This window comes from Cynocephalus volans, chromosome 16 (assembly GCF_027409185.1).
Source record: "Cynocephalus volans isolate mCynVol1 chromosome 16, mCynVol1.pri, whole genome shotgun sequence".
Lineage (NCBI taxonomy): Eukaryota > Metazoa > Chordata > Mammalia > Dermoptera > Cynocephalidae > Cynocephalus > Cynocephalus volans.
Genome location: NC_084475.1, coordinates 6,939,311 through 6,958,647, shown reverse-complemented (window position 1 = coordinate 6,958,647; position 19,337 = coordinate 6,939,311). Strand labels below are relative to the sequence as shown.

Genomic DNA, 19,337 nt, shown 5'->3' with positions numbered 1-19,337 from the left:
CAAATGTAAGCTCCTCTAGGCAAACATTGCATGTAAAAGAAGGCTACTTATAAAAAAGAGAAATTTTTCAGTTATACTAAATTAAACCAGTACATTTTAAAGTATAAAAACCCCTCACACATAATATCTTATTTCACAGAAATGGAAATTTTTGAACTCCATTTTTCTTATAGTCTTAAGTCCATCTACAAACATGATATCATCATGGCTTTACAGTAGGAAACCAATGCAAGCCATTAAACACCAGACTAAATACCAACTAATGTGTAAGAGCACTAATGCTACTGCAAGTGTCATTTTCTCCAAATACCACACAGTACTTCTGAATCCGAAACACTGTGACCCACCACTGATTTTAAGAAGTGCTTTTAGAGGGTGCAGAGCAGCAGAAGAATGATCACATTAAATGTAAAAAATCACTGTAAGAAACATCTAGACTTTAGAAATATTCAAATGTTTGAAGAAATACATTAGGATAAAACAGGATGATGAAATCACTAAAAGTAACTGGGAAGCACCAAGAGCTAATATTGATAATTTTAAAAATGAATAGTCCTACCTCTGGGTATATAAAAAGAATTGAAAACATGATCTTGAAGAGGTATGTGCACACCCAAGTTCAAGGCAGCACTATTCATAATAGTCAAGAGATGGAGGCAACCCAAATGTCCATTCTTGGAGGAATAAGTAAGCAAAACCTGGTATATACATACAACAGAATATTATTCAAACTTAAAAAGGAAAGAAATCCTATCACATGCTACAATATGGATGAACCTTGAGGAGGACATCATGTTAAATGAAATAAGCCAGTCATAAAAAGACAAATACTATATGATCCTACCTATATGAGGTATCTAAAAGTAGTCAAATATATGGAAACAGCAAGTACATAGAATTGTGCGTACCAAGGTCTAGAGGGAGGGAGGAAAAGGGGAATTGGTTAATGGCTTTACAGAGTTTCAGTTTTGCAAAATGAAAAAGTTCTAGAGATGTGTTTCTCAATAATATAAATGTACTTAACACTACTGAACTACACACTGAGGATGGTAAGTTTTATGCTATGCATTTTTTTGTTACCACAATAAAAAAACAATAAAAAAAGAAATGTATGACTTAAAAAGGAAAATAAATAAAAACATGGAAAGCAGAAGTTAATAAATGGGAAATAAACCAAATAAACAGATTTGATCAACAAAATTAAAAATTGATTCTTAGGGAAAAAAAATAAATAAATAACATCAACTATTCTCTAGCTTATTAGTCAAGAGAAACAAAACATTTCACAAGAAAAGAGAAATAACTCAGGTATGAATAATTTTTTTTAACCTAGATGAAATAGAAGGTTTTTGAGAAAAATTAAACTACCAAAATTGACTTAAGAGGAAGAAAGTATGAATAAATCAATATTTGTAGAAGGAATTTAAAAGATAGCCAAATGTTTCCTCTAAAATGACACCTACCCAGATCATTTTTATGAGTCAGCTCTAACAAACTTTCAAGGAGCCAACAGTTCCCAAGTAATGCAAGGGGTCCCAGAGCTTGGGAAAAGAGAAATTTCACAACTCATTCTAAGGAGCTAGGATAACTATGACATCAGCACTCAACAAGGCTGCTTGCACACAAAAGATTACTATGGGCCAGTCCCACTTCTGAGCACAGATTAGAAAAAAAAAGAATAAAATACTAGAAAATCAAAACCAGCAGTATACTAAAAATCATATTACAGTTTGGGAAATGGATAGTAATGACAGTTGCACAACACTGTGAATATACTTAATGCACACTTAAAAATGGTTAAAAAGGTAATTTTTATATATACATACATATGAGGGGTCTTCAAAAAGTTCATGGTAAGATTCATATTATCTTTTAATTCCATTTTTCCATGAACTTTTAAAGATACTCTTGTATAATCACAATAAAAAAGTTAACGCTAATAAAAGGAAAACAGTAGAACTAGTTTTTACTGTTTTTATCTGAAAACTACTTTAGTCAAAAGATTTCTCCCATATAAATTCACATGGCCATAATATAAATTCTAACAATAAAGACTGCACCTTAGAAAAGAGGGAATTCCCACAGCCGTGCAGTGAAGATCACTAAACAAACCAATTCTCCATTTTGCAGCCAGGTGCCAGAAACATGTAGCAAAGTTAAAGCAGGTCATGGTTGGTGCATATTATGGATCTGTAGCTATATTTAAAAATGGCTGAATCCCTCACGTAGTAAAAAAGCAATCTGGAAGCATACTAGTCTGTACTTTGCTGGCCCAACTGAAGCCCTCTAAGCCAGGACACTCTTTCAGAATGCCAGTGCTAGTAAATGCTCTTAGATGAGAACTTTTTTTAAAAACAAAAAGCAGGTTTTCAAATAAGAAATAACTTTGACACATCTATTTTTGTTAAAATAATTTATGAGAATAAAGATAACACACACACACATTTCTAGCAAATGTGGATGAGACAGAAAGTAAAGAATCAGAATAAAAATCACCACAATTTCCACCAGCCAGGAATGAGGACTGTTTTTCCTTGTTTCTTTATCTATAATTATTTATTTTTCAAACTTGAAAACAGTACAAAATACTGTATCCTGTTTAGTCACTTAAGTTTATTGGAAGTAGTTTTCCCAAAGATATAGGTTCTTAAAAGTTTGTAAATTTCAATCAATAGATATCAAACCACAGTTGTCACTATTCTAAATGTTCTCCAAGTTGTTTATAGCCAATAATTTAAACCTCAGTCTTTGTGCCCAGTTCCTCACACTTACCTTATAAACTTCGCTGAAACCTCCTCTACCCAAAAGATGTAACAACAAATATCTGTCATTTAGCGTTGGATGATCTTTAAATCTGTGGAAACAGGGAATATGTAACATCTTGAGGTAAAGATTATAGTCCATACTTGCAAAATTCCCAGAATATATAATACACCGTACACATGATTATAGCTGCTGCTGATAGGTGGACAATCGACACCAACATAGCAAACTCTGAGCATAAATTTACGTAGTTCAGAGGCAACATGAGTGCAATGAACAGCAATAGCTGCAGAGCAACGAGAGCGAGGCGCCACTCTCAGTGTAGCCACAATTAGATTTGTGGCCTTTCTTGACCTCCCTCTTTTTCTGCCCTGCTATAAACTGTGTGTGTTTGAGGGGTGGGGGTATAGATTATAACATATGAGGGATTTTCAAACTGTGCTATTTGGCTCCTCCAAACCATTCAAAAGCCACATGCTCCCACCATTTCAAAACTACATACAGTAAAATGCCAAGGTATTTTACATTGCCTTAAGTCACAAGTTCTATGTGCACTCATTTTTCTCTTTAAAACAGTCTGATATAACTGTGTTCCCACATAAGATTCCCCCCACGTTGTTTTCCAACACTATGACAAAGATAGGACAAATTCTAGCAAAAATAAATTTAAAATATTTTTACCTAGTTCCTGATCTTATATAGACTCACTATTAATCCTAAAATCACTTTATTTTTATTTTAAGAAAGCAGTGTGCCTGTAGGGAGAGAGGACATTACTGCATGGTGGTTTGGATCATAAAGATCCAAGTCTGACACTCTAGTCACACTAGTTACGGGCCCCTGGTCAGGTTAACTTAACTTCTCTAAACTAATTTTCTGATTGTATTGAAGATGATTGGGTTATTGTGAGGATTAAAGAGAGAACGTAAGGGCACTCAGCACTGATATGCAGAGAGTTGTTAGTAAATGGCAACTACTATCACCTATCCTCTGATCCATGGCTCATGTTGGCCAAACAAAAAGACTATGGCTATGTGAAAAAACGTTTCAGAGTCAGAAAAATGTGGGAAAGAACAGATTACTGATAAAAGCCCTCTTCCACTTGCAACCTACTCTTCCCAGTTTCAATCCCTTAAATGACTTATAAATAAAGATGGGCATTAATCTACAATTAAGGTGCTGAATTTAAGAGTCTTACTTAAAGCCTCAGCCCTTACTTAAAACCAGATGGCCCTCAGAAAACAGGTGTCATCTCAACCCAATATTCTTTCCACAGCACCACACTGTGACCCATGTTTCCCTTTCTTAAGGATCTGTAGGTAACTCAAAATATGCAGTGTATCCCAACCATTTATGATTACAAACCTATGTTGTTTTAGTGACCTCTATTCATGTAAAAATGCTCTATGTATACATATATACTTAATATATAAATTTATTTAATCATATTTAAACAAAGCAAATCATAATTTTGTTCATAAAACAGTACTGTATCCTACAAGAGCTAAATACATTGTGAAATCCTTTACCAAATTTATATTTAACAAAAACAACATTCTAGACCATTCAATTCATATCAGCAATTTCCAACCCATTATACCCCCAAATTTGCTTACTGTGAATTATCTTCATTGTGTATCCTTTTTAGTTCCCTGATATGTAGATTTCTAACCCTTTCTAGCCTTTCCAGCTCTGCCTGGATCTCTGCTTCCTCCTAAAGTAAAAAGGAAAGAAATAGCTCAAAATACAGGGAAATCTACCCTTTTAGGGTCTCTTGTGAAAAGCTAAAGGAAGATGTTTTGCATTGAAAAAACAGTTTAAGGACTAGAATTTTAATCATAAAAATAACCCCCACAGCAAATAATAAATAAAATTCAAACCATATAGAGGTGTATAGTAAGTAAAAGTCCTCTACCTTCCCCACTTTTCTCCATGCCCACTCCCCAGATGTTCCCACTGTTAAGTTTCTTATATAAGCTTTCAGGAATGTTTTGTGTATATACTTATAGGCATGCAAACTTTTTTTTTTTAATTTAAACAAAAACCAGATTCTCTACCTCATTCACTTCCCTAAGTATAAATTATGTGTGGTGCTTTAAGTTCCAGTGATTTAACAAAAAGATGTAAAAACCAGTATGCAAAATAAAACACACACACACACACACACACACACACACACACACACACACACACACACACACACACACACACACACACACACACACACACACACACACACACACACACACACACACACACACACACACACACACACACACACACACACACACACACACACACACACAGCAGTTTATTAAATGCTTGCTGACTACTATCACTATAAACAGCATCCACCAATAATGTCTGGGCTGCTGAATTTAAGAGCTGAGAAATCTAGACATCTCAGTGTCAATAACAAATTGTCAGGTGCCTTTGTTTTAGAATACGGATGGTACAAGACCTTTTCTTTCTAGCGAGTTTAGGCAAGAAAAAAGAGTTGCTATGTGATTTAAAATATCACAGGAGTCTTAACATTAATTTCAGAACCATCTGCTTTTGTTGTATATTTAATTTTTACTCTAAAGATAACCACTTGGGAAGCCTTATAATGGGAATGAATAGAGAATTACCTACTGATAGATCATTGGGGGAAAAAGTACTCTCATTGAGTGGTTGGAATTGACTTGAAAATCATCATGAGAAAATCACTTGAAAAAGACATGAGTTCTACCATTATGCTACTCAAAATTTCTTCAGCTATGTTTGGTATTAGGCCAAACTACTATTACATTTGGCCTAATACCTTCAACACCAAATGTAAATTAGAAATCACATCTCTCCAGACAAATTTTCTCATTCTACTTACCTTTTTAAGATGACCTAATCTGAGTTTGAAGATTTCTTCTTGTTCATGGTATTCTGCTAATGTTAACCTGGAAAATAATGTTAGAAATTTTAAATAATAGTGTGTCTACTTTTTTTTTTTTTTTTTTTTTTTTTTTTTCCGTGACCGGCACTCAGCCAGGGAGTGCACCGGTCAGTTGTATATAGGATCTGAACCCGCGGCGGGAGCGTTGCTGCGCTGCTAGCGCAGCACGCTACCGAGTGCGCCACGGGCTCAGCCCATAGTGTGTCTACTTAAAGAGAAATGCCTAAGTATGCTATAAGGTGAGTATATTTAGTGTCACAGTTAAAATGACTAAAAGATAGGTTATTTTGCAGTCCTCTGACAAGAGAAAACTTTTGTGACTTATCAGATGTAACATAAAGGAAGGACTTCAAAGCCAGAAGTCTAATTTGTAGAAAATGAAAACATAAATAAGCCTTATTTTTTACATTATTTATGAAAAGAGTTTTGTCTCACATACTATTCAGATGAATTAGGAGAGAGAGCCAAAAAGAGTATATCTAAAAAAATTTTTAAAGGGCAAAACAATTAGTCAATGGATTTTATCATTCTTGATAACTCCCAGACCTTGATACTATAATAACAAGGAGAAAGACTTAGTGGCAAATCAGAGTCCAGGATTTGCAGTCTAGGGACTAGTGTTCAAGGCACAACTTGGCCATTGGTCATGCAACCATGGGTAAACAACTTTAGCCTCTTAACTCAGTTCCCTGAAAACGCATCAAGCGATAATACCTATCTAACAAAGCATTGTGACTATTAAATGAGAATGTGAAAAGAATATTAAAAATGCTATTTAAACCAATTTTCAAAGGGCTGACTTAATGGGTAATCACTCATTTCATGTTCTACTCCAGTTGTATCCTTGTATCTCAAGAATGAACAAGAAGTGATATCTTACAACAAAGTTTTAGATCTCACTATTTAGATATAGATATATTTTAAATAGCAGGAGAAAGACCAACCAAGAAGGGGCTACAAAATAGAGCCTTTGAAAGGAAATAGAAAGAATAGAAGAAACACACCCACTAGGGCTGTTACACTATCTCTACACAGTTGCAGAAATACCTATATCTATTACTCCATTTTACACCAGTAAAAAAAGGAGAAATGAAAAATCATAGCTAAGAATTCTCTCTGCCTGAAACAGATTCAATACCAGGAAAGGATAATGTGCCTCACTCCAAGACTCCAGAGGCCTGTCTTTGGCTTCTGGTCAAAGAGAGAAAGAGCCAAGTTACAGATACTCTAATTAAAAACTGGACTGAAGGCCTTCCAGCTTGGATTTGACACAGGACTCCAGATGGCAACTGCTTACTGACACACTACTGGCCTAGATTGAATTCTAATTATTGTTCTATGGCAAAGAAACAATCTATGCCTTCTTTATTACTCCTAAACCAATGGTTTTGTGCATTAGTATTAAATAATTTTCAAGTAATACTGGAGGGATAATCCCTTTCCAATATAAACACAGGAGACATGAAAGAAAGCAGTGGTCAGATGAATTTGCCTGAAGAATCTTCCAAATCTGGGCCCTACTTGAACTATTTATAAGGAAATTCTTTATATGTAGACGGTAATTTAAAAATATACAGAAGTATAAGAATGAAGATTTTTTCCAAGCTTAGTTCAATATGTACACTTTTATCACCATACTTTGTGTAATTATTAGTTTATTCATCTGTTCATATCTCCTTTAAATAAACTAAGAGCTCCTACAGCTGGGGCTATATCCTTTAGCTCTGTATTCCCAAAACAGGGCCTAGCATTAAATAAGCATTTAACATAGACTTACTAAATGAATGTCAAAGAAAAGACTTCCCAACACATCAGGTATATATGGGGTGAGGACTGGAGTTAAGCCATCTTTCTCAGTGGAATGAAAGAAGACGCATTCTGGCATGTCATGGACTTTTAACAATGTATTATTATACCTGAAGTGGATTATGTAATATGTTTCTGAGAACTGATATAAAAACATAAAAAAGACAAAAGACATATTAGTCAATAAGTTATATATTATACCTTTTATTTGTGGCTATCTTTGGACATGAAATTTACTTTCAATTAGCAAAAAAAGAAGAAAAGAATGGAGAAAGAAGGTATGTGTGCCCAGAATTGCCTGCCTCTCCTATACATGGTAGCTATGTAATAACTGCCGATGAACAGAAAAAAACACTGCACTGCAATTTAATATATTGATATTTTCCTTAGGTTCCAAGAACAGGAAAAAATTCTAGTGAGGTCAAGATTTGGCTTACTGGGAAAATGTCCTTTTCCTAAAATAACACCTACTTTTTTCTTGGTTTATTCCTAAGTTTGTGGCTGTTAACTGAGTGCTCTTTTGATCAGTATAAAGCATTCTTTAGTCTGAAATAGTAGCCAGGCAATCCCCATAAGATGATACCAATGTACCATAACCTGGAGTTGCACGTAAGTAATAATATCATTTCAATAAAATGACATCATATTTGTTACACGAGTGGCCAAAAATCATGATGTCAAGTTAAGTGACATTACCTCTCCCTCTCATTTGAAACTCTCTAAAGAACAGTACTAAGAAAATAAGCTAATTTTATATGGCTTTTATATGAGTTGAGCAAATCCATTAATGTAACTAAAAAGAAAATTTAACCCTAGGGATCTCTGTAATTTATAAATGTTTCCAGTTGCAATCAAAAGGACATTTGTATTTGTGGGGAGGGTGTGGTGTCTCACAGTTCACATCAATAAAGAACATACGTTTCATTTTCAGCTCCATTGGTCTTGCTTTTCCGCTGTTTCTGCTCATTGGTTGCTGGAGGAGCCTGGCCCATGGCAGGAGGTTTCCTTTTTGCTAACATTTTCCGTTGTCTTTCTATCTCTTCCCTCTGTGAATTTATTCTTTCCTGTTGCCTAGAGATATAAAAGACGTAGCAGAGGAAGGAGGTCAAAAAAGTTGTTAACACAACTATGGAACCAACACAAATAACTTGTTACCTGCATTGATATCTGTGGGGGCCTGGTTCCAGGACTCCTCAAAGATACGAAAACCCAGGATGCTCGAGTCCCTTACATAAATGCCATAGTATCTGCATATAAACTACGCACATCCTCCTATATACTTTAAATCATATCTAGCTTACTTACAATACATCATATGATGTAAATGTTATGTAAATAGTTGTTAACACTGTATTGTTTAAGGAATAATGACAAGAAAAAAAGCCTCTACGTATTCAGTACAGACACAACCATCATGGCCGAACTACATTTTCAATCCACAGTTGGTTGAATTTATGGATGGTTGAACCTATGGATGTGGGTGGCCTACTGTATAAATAATTCATGGCTTGAAAGAATTCTGGGTTGAGACACAGACTACTTAGGTAAAACTATAATCTTCCTCTGACTCAATGAATGTCCTTGAGGAAAACATTTACCTTATCTGAACATGAGCTTCTCAATTTAAAAAAAATGGTTAAATACCTTTAGCTCACTCCTACCCTTTCAGAGGCCATGAGTGCAAGGCACTCTAAACTCCCTGCAGACAAACATACAATATATAGTTCAAACTATAAACTTTAGTGGCCTAGTGGACTGCCACATTTTGCCCCTGAAGACTGTGTTTTGCAAGATTGAGACTTCAGCAATCACTTTTATTAAACATAAAACTGATTTTCTATAATTTTCAGGGAGAATTCATGTATCTTAATTGCTTCAGATTTACCAAGAAAGGAGCCCACAGCCATCATATATATAAAACCAAAAACACAGGGAATACAGATTCTAAAACACCTTTGGAGAAATCTTAAACTGTACATTCTGAGAATGAGAGAGTTTGCTTAGAAATGCAAGCTGATGTATCAAAGATCACTGTTATATATTATAAAGATTCCTGTATCAATTCTTGATGTTCTTAAGACTATTTAATATTTATACCAAAGAATAAAAGTCATCTAAAGAGAGTCTGTCAGCGGTACTTCATTAGGTTTATTTTGGAAATACACAGTTCTGATTGTGTCAATAAACTGTAACTTTTCTTAAGATAGGAAGCATGTCTTACCAACCCTTTAATCCCCCAGCACACATGACAGTGCCTTTCATATAGCTGATCCTTAAAAATTTCTTGCATAGCATCAATTTTAGAGAGTGCTTGCCCTTCATCACCCATGGAAAGAGACTACTTCTTCTATTTTTTATAGAAGTATTGATGACCCAATCTATATCACTTACATCTAAACAACTCTATTTAAAAAGCCATTGCCTGCAAAAGAAAACAAGACACTCAGTCTTAGGCACTGTTATGGGTGGATTTGTGTCCCCCCAAAAATATGTTAAAGTCCTAACCCTCAGTACCTCATAAAACCTTATTTGGAAATAGGGTCATTGAAGATGCAATTATTTAACACGAGGTCATACTGGAATAGGGCAGGCTCTTAATCCAATATGACTGATATCTTTATAAGAAGAGGAGAGGAGACACAGAGACACATAGGAGAACACCATCTGAAGCTGGAGGCAGAGACTGAAGTTATCCTGCCACAAGCCAAGGAACACCTTGGGCTACCAGACTGCAGGAAGAGGCAAAGAAGGATCTTCTTCCCTAGAGGCTTGAGGGAGCACGGCCCTGACACACCTTGATTTCAGATTTCTGGCCTCCTGAACTGGGAGAGAATAAATTTCTGCTGCTTTAAACCATCCAGTTTATGGTATTTTGTTACAGCAGCTCTCGGAAAATGAATACAGGCACCTTTGACAGCAAAACTGCATTCCAGACTCCAACCATACTAGAAATAACTACTAGGAGTGGTATTACAAATGCACATGCTTTCAGACATTATTTTAACCAAAAAAAAAAAAAAAAAAAAAAAAAAAAAATTTTTTTTTTAGAAGTGATCTAGATGAGAGTTTTTAAAGATTACAGGATTTTATACACAGCGAACCCTTGAACAAAACAGGTTTGAACTGCGTGGGCCCACTTACACATGGATCTTTTTCGATAAATATATGGGAAAATTTTTGGCTAGGTATGTCATGAATGCCATGCAATCATGACATATCTAACTAAACAGTTCAGTATCCGACCTCCTCGCCCCACCCTACCACCACCCTGGGGGACTCAGGGTACACAGTGGGGCATTGCCTAGACCCAGGGGAAAGTATATGAAATACATAAGTAGTAGTTAAGTATTTAAGTTTTGGGGGAGTCAAAAGTTATACCAGGATTTTCGACTGCACAGGGGTTAGCACCCATAACCCCCACGTTGTTCAAGGGTCAACTGTATTCTGTATATACTGGGAACTCTGAAATGGTATGGACTACCCAAAGGAGATCTGAGGTTTATAAAATCAACAAAATGAACTGTCTAATTACGGATCATATGACTGAGAATCAGATGGTTCGCCAAAAACTGCTTTAAAATGAGTAATGTAACTCCTTATACAACAGAAATCTGGATTAGCATTACAGTGCTGTCACGTTTAATTTACTCCCTCTGATTATCTTAAATGATTACAATTTCGTACACAGGTCAAATCCCATTACTTTAATATTGTTTACTTCAATATAAACAAAGTCTTTGTAGAGAATTTTTATTGCCTTGCTACTATTTGAGACATTTAAATAAAAAATAGTGTACTGAATAACACTAGTATTTAACATTAATTTCTCAGAACTATAAAATAAGCTACTTTTTCAACAGTCTCAAACATACTTTGGAAAGCAAAAATTACTAATCTGGCCAAAAAAATATTATAAATCTGATATGATTTTTCTATTAGACAGTAAATCTTCTGTTTTAGGGAATTAAAGATAGCTCTAAAAAGAGCCAGGGAACACAGTGAGAACAAAGAATTCTGTTAAGGCTCCTGTTGAGGCTACATTTGATTATTTGGTTCCATCTTTAAATGTCTTGAAGTTTGTCTCTTCCCATGAAACCCAGTACTGCTGCTGTCTGGTGTTCAGCTATCTTACCCACCAAATTACTTTACATGGCATAGAGTTTCTTATGCGCAGAATTGTCATTGGTGAGGTTATCAGATATAGCCTTTCATGACTTAAGAATTTCAATTTCTGCATTGAAAGTAAGAAAGGGAATTAATTTATTAAAACAAAACTTCAGGAAATAAAACACTTAAAATTAATAGACATCAGAAACAGCTTCCCAAGAGAAGGGATAGATATCCTACCATTTATATGACTTAAAACCAAGAAAAAGTGCTATCTACCTAGAGGAAACAATCCTGGTCAGGAATCTCCTGTAGGTAGTCCCGGTTTCTCTTATCTGATGGTTCTACAGCAAAGGCATTTTGAACTCTATGACTTTACAAGTAGTCCCACACTCTCCAATTCAAACTCAACTAGCTATTTCAGCAAGGAAAAACAGGTAGGAAAGGCAGTCCATGGAAACTTCCAAATAATCACGACCTAGAGATCAAAAGTTTGAGAGTCCATGATTAAAAATACGATGCCTCCACCCCATCTCCAGTTTCAGACGGAAATGATCTAACAAATGAAAATAAATAAGATACACCAAAAAATACTACAACCTGAAGATATATTTCCAGAACCTTCTGGGTATCAGGCTGCTTATAGAGTAAAAAGATAAAATAGTACTACTATGGCAAAAATTTTAATAATTTTTAAAAACTAATTACATTTTATATCTCTATCCAAACCCACTATCTTTTTGATTCAAAGTCTAAAAAGACTGCCATCTGAGGGGTAGTAACTGTCAGGGCTGGTAGGAGCTACTATCACATACAGTAGTCAGTCTGAGCATTAGGTGGTTTTGGCCACTAATGGGAATATAAGTTTTATCTTCTGATCCCATTCTAACAGAGCTGGAAACTGGATGGTGTGTCACTTCCAGGGCAATTTGCACAGCTTTTTTTTTTTTTTTGACCGGTAAGGGGATTGCAACCCTTAGCTCGGTGTGGTCCGCACCACGCTCAGCCAGTGAGCGCACCGGCCATCCCTATATAGGATCCGAACCCGCGGCCTTGGCGCTACAGCGCCGCACTCTCCCGAGTGAGCCACGGGTCCGGCCCGAATTTGCACATCTTGGTCATGGTGCTATGGAAAGGGTTTCATACTTCTGTGTAACTGCTGTTAACAATGCTCTGGTTCGCTTTTGCTAACCTGCTACCTATGCTTCAAAGCTCAGAGTGGATGCTACTCTGAACCTCTGGCACCTGGCCTAACTCAAGTCTGTGTGTTTCTTACAAGGTTTTCTTTGACTCAATAGCCTCTTCTTACACTAAAATACACATATCTGAGGTTTATTTGTGAAGCAAAAACACTCAAACTAAGTTGGAGGTTAACATCTCACATATAAAACAATGACTAGTAACGTGTAACCCAGAAGTTAGTTTTAACAAAGTATTATATATAGCACCAATATTTGTAATTTTCTTTCAGGCATAAAGTCCTCATTTATGTTTCATTATTACTCAAGTGAAGTACTCCCACACACTCCATTTCAAACTCAATGAGCTGATTTCAGCAAGGAAAAATAGGTAGGAAAGGGGAGTCCATGGGACCTTCCAAATAATCATGACCTGGAGATGAAAAGTTTGAGAGCCCATGATTAAAAATACGATGCCTCCACCCAACCTCCAATCTCAGATGGAAATGATTTAACAAATCAAAATAAATAAATAAGATACACCAAAAAGTACTACAACCTAACGATATATTTTTTTAAAGTCCTGAGCTGATAGTAGCTATTCACAAAGTTGGAATTCTAGGATTTTTTTTTTTTTAAGCGATGACCTGTAAGGGGATCTAAACTTTGACTTGGTGTTGTCAGCACTACGCTCTCCGAAGTGAGCTAACTGGCCATCCCTATATAGGGATCCAAACCTGAGGCCTTGGTGTTATCAGCACCACACTCTCCCAACTGAGCCATGGGCCGGCCCTGGAATTTTAGGATTTTAAATACCTAAATGTTGGAGTAAATACCTAAATGTTTCAAACCAAAAGTTACAACAAAGAAAAGGAGTGTCCAAGATCCCAAGTTGCAGACAATGGGACTGGTCACCGGCTTTACCAGTGGCTTGGTTCCTGCCTTCAAGAAAGTGACTATCTCTGATGACTGGACACTGTCTCCTTAGAAAGCCTCAGGGACATGTTATACAAGATTCTTCTGTGACTTTATTTTGATTTAAACCTAACTCAGGAAATTCTTCCTTAGGTCCTTGCCCATTTCATTTTTCCATGGACTCTGAATAAATGCTCAACAGACTCCTCATGAAAATCTATTACATAATTAAAAAGATATCAAGTCAAACTCTAGATTTTTCTTTCTTAGCTTCAGAGATTCTGATTCTCTTAAGTGTTAATGTAGATCTCATTTTTTATTCCTCTGATACTCGTGTCATTTTTTTCTCCAGGACTTCACCTCATTCCCTTCATTTCTTTACACATGCAGTAACTAAAATAATAAATAAAAAGATGATGACACTACTAGGATTATTAATGACTACAATTACAGAAAACTTAAGAAATCCAAACCAACTTTTCAATGCTTGATTTAATCATGATAATTCACTTACTTGATAAGGTTCTGGAAAGCATAACCATCTGTCCATTGTTCAGTAAAAGAGGCCCCATGTCGGACAGTAGTAAAGTGGCCCAATCTCAAGCGGTCTTGCATGCTCTTATCTCTACATGCCATCTTCTCTTGTTTTGACTTAGGAGAAAAATAAAAAATTCAACACTAATTACGTAAAGAAAGACACTTCTTAGAAACTCAAAAAATTAAGATTATCAGGGAAAATACTGTTGAAAAACTACACACCATTTCAGAAGTCAGTAATTAACTCCTTAGATGACATACCATTCCTATTCAACAAAGTAGACATGATAGGATAATGAACGAACTGTAGGTTCTTCCTTTGTAAAGTCTCTCAAATCTGCCTTTTAGGTTCAGCATCTCATATTTGGATCATATCAATGCCTAACTCCTAAGCTGTTTCCCTATGTTCTGTTTCTTTTTTATCCAATCTGTTTTAGAGAACCACTGCCAATTCATCTCAAAACACCGCTTCGCACACTTCCAGTTTGATGCTCCAAACCTTCCATGGCTCTTTGCTGCCAAACTCTAGATCCTGACATAAAAATGTCCTCCATGAGACAGAAAATTATGTCTACCTCCCCACAGAACTCTTACTCCAGAACACCTTATGTATTCCTGATTCTTTTTTTTTTTGGTGACTGGCTGGTATGGGATCTGAACTCGTGACCTCAGTACTATAACACCTTACTCTAATCAATTGAGCAAACAAACCAGCCAGCCCCACTCCTGATTCTTCAGCACATCATTCATTCACCATATATTTACTAAAAACTAATTATATGTCAGGGACCATAAGACTGCTAAATACAGAAAATGAGAAAAAAACTAGTATTTATGGCCTAGAGGGAGAGATATACCATTGAATATATTAATTTGGAATTATAAGTACACACTGTGATAAAGAACTTGAAGACAAGATACCAGGGGTATCAAGATGTCCTATGTATTTTAAATGACTGGAAATTTACACCTGCCATTTTTCTACCCTAGAAAATATTTTCCCTCTTCCTCGCAGCTTTCCCCAGTTAGTCCCCTGCCCATAATTTACTTTAGTGAACATTTTAATATGTGCACTATTCACCTGAATACGTTTATATACAAAAGTACTTCAAAAAGTTTGTGGAAAAACAGAATTAAAAGATAACACAAATGTTAAAGTACCCTGGTATGTGAATGTATCTTATTCCCCCTACCCTCATGTGGACTGCTAACCTCTGAGGGCAGGAACTGACTGTTGTGTTTCTCAGATGATGCATGTTGATGTATGTATTCTTTTTCTTTGCTGAGTAGTATTTCATTGTATGAACATACCACAATATGTTTATACATTCACCTGTTCACAGATACTTGGGATGTTTCTAGTTTTGAGCTACAATGAATAAAACTGCTATAAATATTCTTGTATAAGTATTTTTGTGGGCATTTGCTTTTATTTTCTTGGGTAAATACCAGAAGCAGAATTGCTGGGTCACAGCAATTATTAATATTAATATAAGAAATTGCCCAAAAGTTTTCCAAGGTGGCTGTACCAATTTACATTCCCACTAGTACAAGAAATCAGGCTGCCCCACATCTCACCACCATTTACCATTATCAGTCTTTGTACTTTTGTCATTACTGGGTATGTAGTGATATTCCACTGTGGTTTTAGCTTGAATTTGCCTGATGGCTAATGATATGACCATCTTTTCAAATGTTGGCCACTTGCATATCTTTATATATCCTTTTTTTGTAAAATGTCTGTTCCAGTCTTTTTCTCGTTTTTAATGGGTTGTCTTTTTATTATTAAGTTATAGGAATCTTTATGTATTGTGAATACAAGTCCTTTGAGAGATAATATCATGAATATTTCCTCCCAATGTGTGGTTGCATTTTCATTTGTTTCTTTATATTCCAGCATGGTATATTGGATATTCAATAAATATTCCCCATTTAGACAGTCGATAAAGAAGTACTAAAATTTCAATTCTTTTGGAAATAAATCTTAATTTTATCATGTACTATTCCTAACAAATAGAAAATTCTATTTTCCTATGAGAACTCAGAGACAACTTTATGTTTGTTTTTTTGAACTATGCTGTTCAGAGTTCTATACAACTGACTAAATCTATGCTGACTTCAGTAAGTGCCCTAAAACTTTAAGTAAATTCTCTGTATTAGCGTATGCCTTATTGTTTCTCACTCTCGTAAACAATAGAAAAAAGTGGTTTCCCTTCCAAAAAATTGATCAATGAGTCAAAGGATGAAACAAAGGTCTCCCCAGTATCTTTGACCTCGAGAAAACAATTCATTTTACTTTCACTGAAAGACAGTGTTTCCCCATCTTTTTAACAGCATTCCAAAGATGTTATGAAAAGTAACAACCAGTGTGTCTCAAACCTCTAGCTTGTAATCTTGTAATAATTTCATAGGAAGTACTGCCATCTCAAAACTTCCAAGAAATGGTTCTAATGACCATTAGGCAACTAATCAAACACTATAATAAAGAAGATGTCAGCCAATTAAAATAATCATATACAGGTATATGGCAACTTTTATTTTTTAAAGCACAAAGCACTTATTTATTACATTATTATATACATAAATTACTCCAAATACCATCTCTGAAATGGAAATGTGACTATTGTTAAGTGTTTATAATAATAACAGGATACTCACTTCAATTGATAGGATGAATATAAGAATTTTGGAGAGTAACACCCCAAATAAACTTAACTAGGACTGCCCCTGTGTAATCACACTCAGGCTGTCCTGTTAGCTCAGTTGGTTAGAACATGGTGTTGATAATACCAAGGCCCAGGTTTCAATCCCTCTCACTGGCTAGCCGCCAAAAATAAAAAAACAAAACAAAATATCACCACACTCAAAGAAATGCACAGCCAGAAAGCATGTCCCAAATCATCACTCTGGGTACTTGGTCCAGTGTCCATGAAAGGGAAGAATTCTAATTGTCAAATAATAAGACATCTTTTCCTTAAAAGCCCTACTTTTAAATATTTTCATCTCAGGTAAGGAATATGGAGCCACACAATGACAAGCACTGAGCATCTTGGGATATAGAGTTCAGCCCACTATTATTCACTAACCTTTTCTATAAGGAGTTTCTTGCTCATTGTCACACATCTATTTAATCGTTCCTTGTATTTTTCTAGCATCTTTTGCTGTTCATCAATCTGCCGTCTCAAATCACAGTTGGCCTTTAATGAAAAAAATTTTTAATTAGCTCTGAGGAAAATAAATTAATAGAAAAGCAGTTTCTAGGGAGAGAGAAAAATCATTTCTATTTGTTGTTAAATCAAAAGCAAAATTAAGGTTCAAAGAGGTAAGGATAACTATGTCTTTAAAAAAGGTATTTAATTCATTCCTTTATTCTCTCTTGATAATTTACCATCTTTTACTAATGATAATTATGTTACCAGAAGTGGCCATGTTTTTCTACTGATCATATTTTTACTCCTCCTAATAACCAGTTACAGCTAATCTACATCACAGAGCCTAAGCTATCACAATATAAAATTAAAATTTTAAAAACCTACAATGAATGTTTAAATAGTTACGATGACTAAGCACTTATTAAAAAATTCTGTAATTTTTTAAAACCACATAATGTTCTTTATGTTCAATTTGTTCTTTGTTTTTCAACTGTTATTTCTAAAGAAAAAGAAACATGAATTTACATAAATGTTTCTCACCAGGGAAGCCAGGCACACCCATGCCCACACTAGACAGGGTCTTGGTTCAAGAATGCCATAATGTAAATACACAGTTAACTTAACTGTGGTCAGAAGTCTACAGGATGGGCTAAATACTTTAAAAAATTCAAGCCTCCCACAATAACGGAGAAGGAAAGAACCACTAACCCAAGGTCAAATTTGACTCGCAACTCCTGAATTTATTCTCTTGTGTTAAACAAAAGCTCTCTACTCTTCTGGCAAATAATGTTACGTTATAATAATTTGCTTGAATTTTTAAAAAATCTGTTATTTCCCAGTCAAATGATATAAGCATTTCTGAAATAGCAAAAAGCACAAAGGAAGATATTATAGGACATTCAATTTTTGAGACTTTTCAGCTTCATTTTTAAAGTAACCTGTGTGTGGGGCCGGCCCGTGGCTCACTCGGGAGAGTGCGGTGTTGATAACACCAAGGCCACGGGTTCGGATCCCATATTGGGATGGCCGGTTGGCTCACTTGGGAGAGCGTGGTGCTGACAACACCAAGTCAAGGATTAAGATCCCCTTACTGGTCATCTTTTAAAAAAATAAAAATAAAAATAAAAATAAATAAAAAAAATAAAGTAACCTGTGTGAAACAACTTCCATCTCCAAATGTCTCTACTCTTACCCTAAACATAATTTTTTCCTATTAGTTTTTCTTACTAAGTCCTATGGACCACATTACCAATGGCAAAGTATAACTACATTTGGGTAAATGTGACTATCTAATTCATATTACAGAATTTACAAGCCAAAGATCATGTAATGGTTATGTGAAATCCAATCTACTTTTGGAAGGTGAGTATTCCCTCAAAATCTGTAATCAAATGTATAAAATCAACCAACCTCTGACAGTTTACTTAAAATTTTAAGAATTCTAAATTTTTGTGTTTTTGACACATATCTAGGAGTTCATGTTTAAAGTAGCAGCTAGCTAGTAGCCCCCAATGCAGCCAAACCAAACATCTCACTAAACTGGAAAAATTCAATGAATGACTCATGCCTGTCTGAAAGGAGATATAAAGACCTGTGGTCTTTTCCCACTATCTATCCTCCAGATCAGAAACACAAGTTCTAATCAACTTGAAAAAATGGCAGCTACCCTTCTGTATCTTCCTTTTTGATATATCCACTCCTTTAGTGCTGTTCTACATCTAAATAAAGACTGCCACCTTCAGAAGACAATCAAGTAGAAGGGTTTAGTGAGAGTAAAGGGAGCATACTGCTTCCTGGAAAGAAGAAGCAAACATTTTTTAAAACCCCAAAAGCAGTACCAAGTTAGGACTCATATTTTTCGCATACTCCATCTTCTCAATCTTAATAGAGTCAGGCAATGAAGGAGGAAGACGAGCCCACAATCTTTTTTCAGTCCAGCAGAGCCAAGCT

General features: G+C 35.4%; 1 protein-coding gene across 11 annotated transcripts in view; it reads right to left on the bottom strand.

Annotated features, from left to right (window-relative positions):
• TLK2 (tousled like kinase 2) overlaps positions 1 to 19,337 on the bottom strand; it is a 122,598-nt gene that overhangs the window by 28,166 nt on the left and 75,095 nt on the right. For all 11 annotated transcript variants that reach the window (XR_010021976.1, XM_063081466.1, XM_063081467.1 and 8 more), the window contains 6 exons: positions 17,322 to 17,432; positions 14,213 to 14,349; positions 8,417 to 8,569; positions 5,630 to 5,696; positions 4,380 to 4,477; positions 2,773 to 2,854 (listed from right to left, as the gene is read on the bottom strand). Coding sequence is in view for 10 of the 11 variants with exons in the window: in XM_063081466.1 (XP_062937536.1) it covers positions 2,773 to 2,854; positions 4,380 to 4,477; positions 5,630 to 5,696; positions 8,417 to 8,569; positions 14,213 to 14,349; positions 17,322 to 17,432 (648 nt within the window). In the remaining variant the exon portion in view is untranslated. The remainder of the gene's footprint in view (positions 1 to 2,772; positions 2,855 to 4,379; positions 4,478 to 5,629; positions 5,697 to 8,416; positions 8,570 to 14,212; positions 14,350 to 17,321; positions 17,433 to 19,337) is intronic.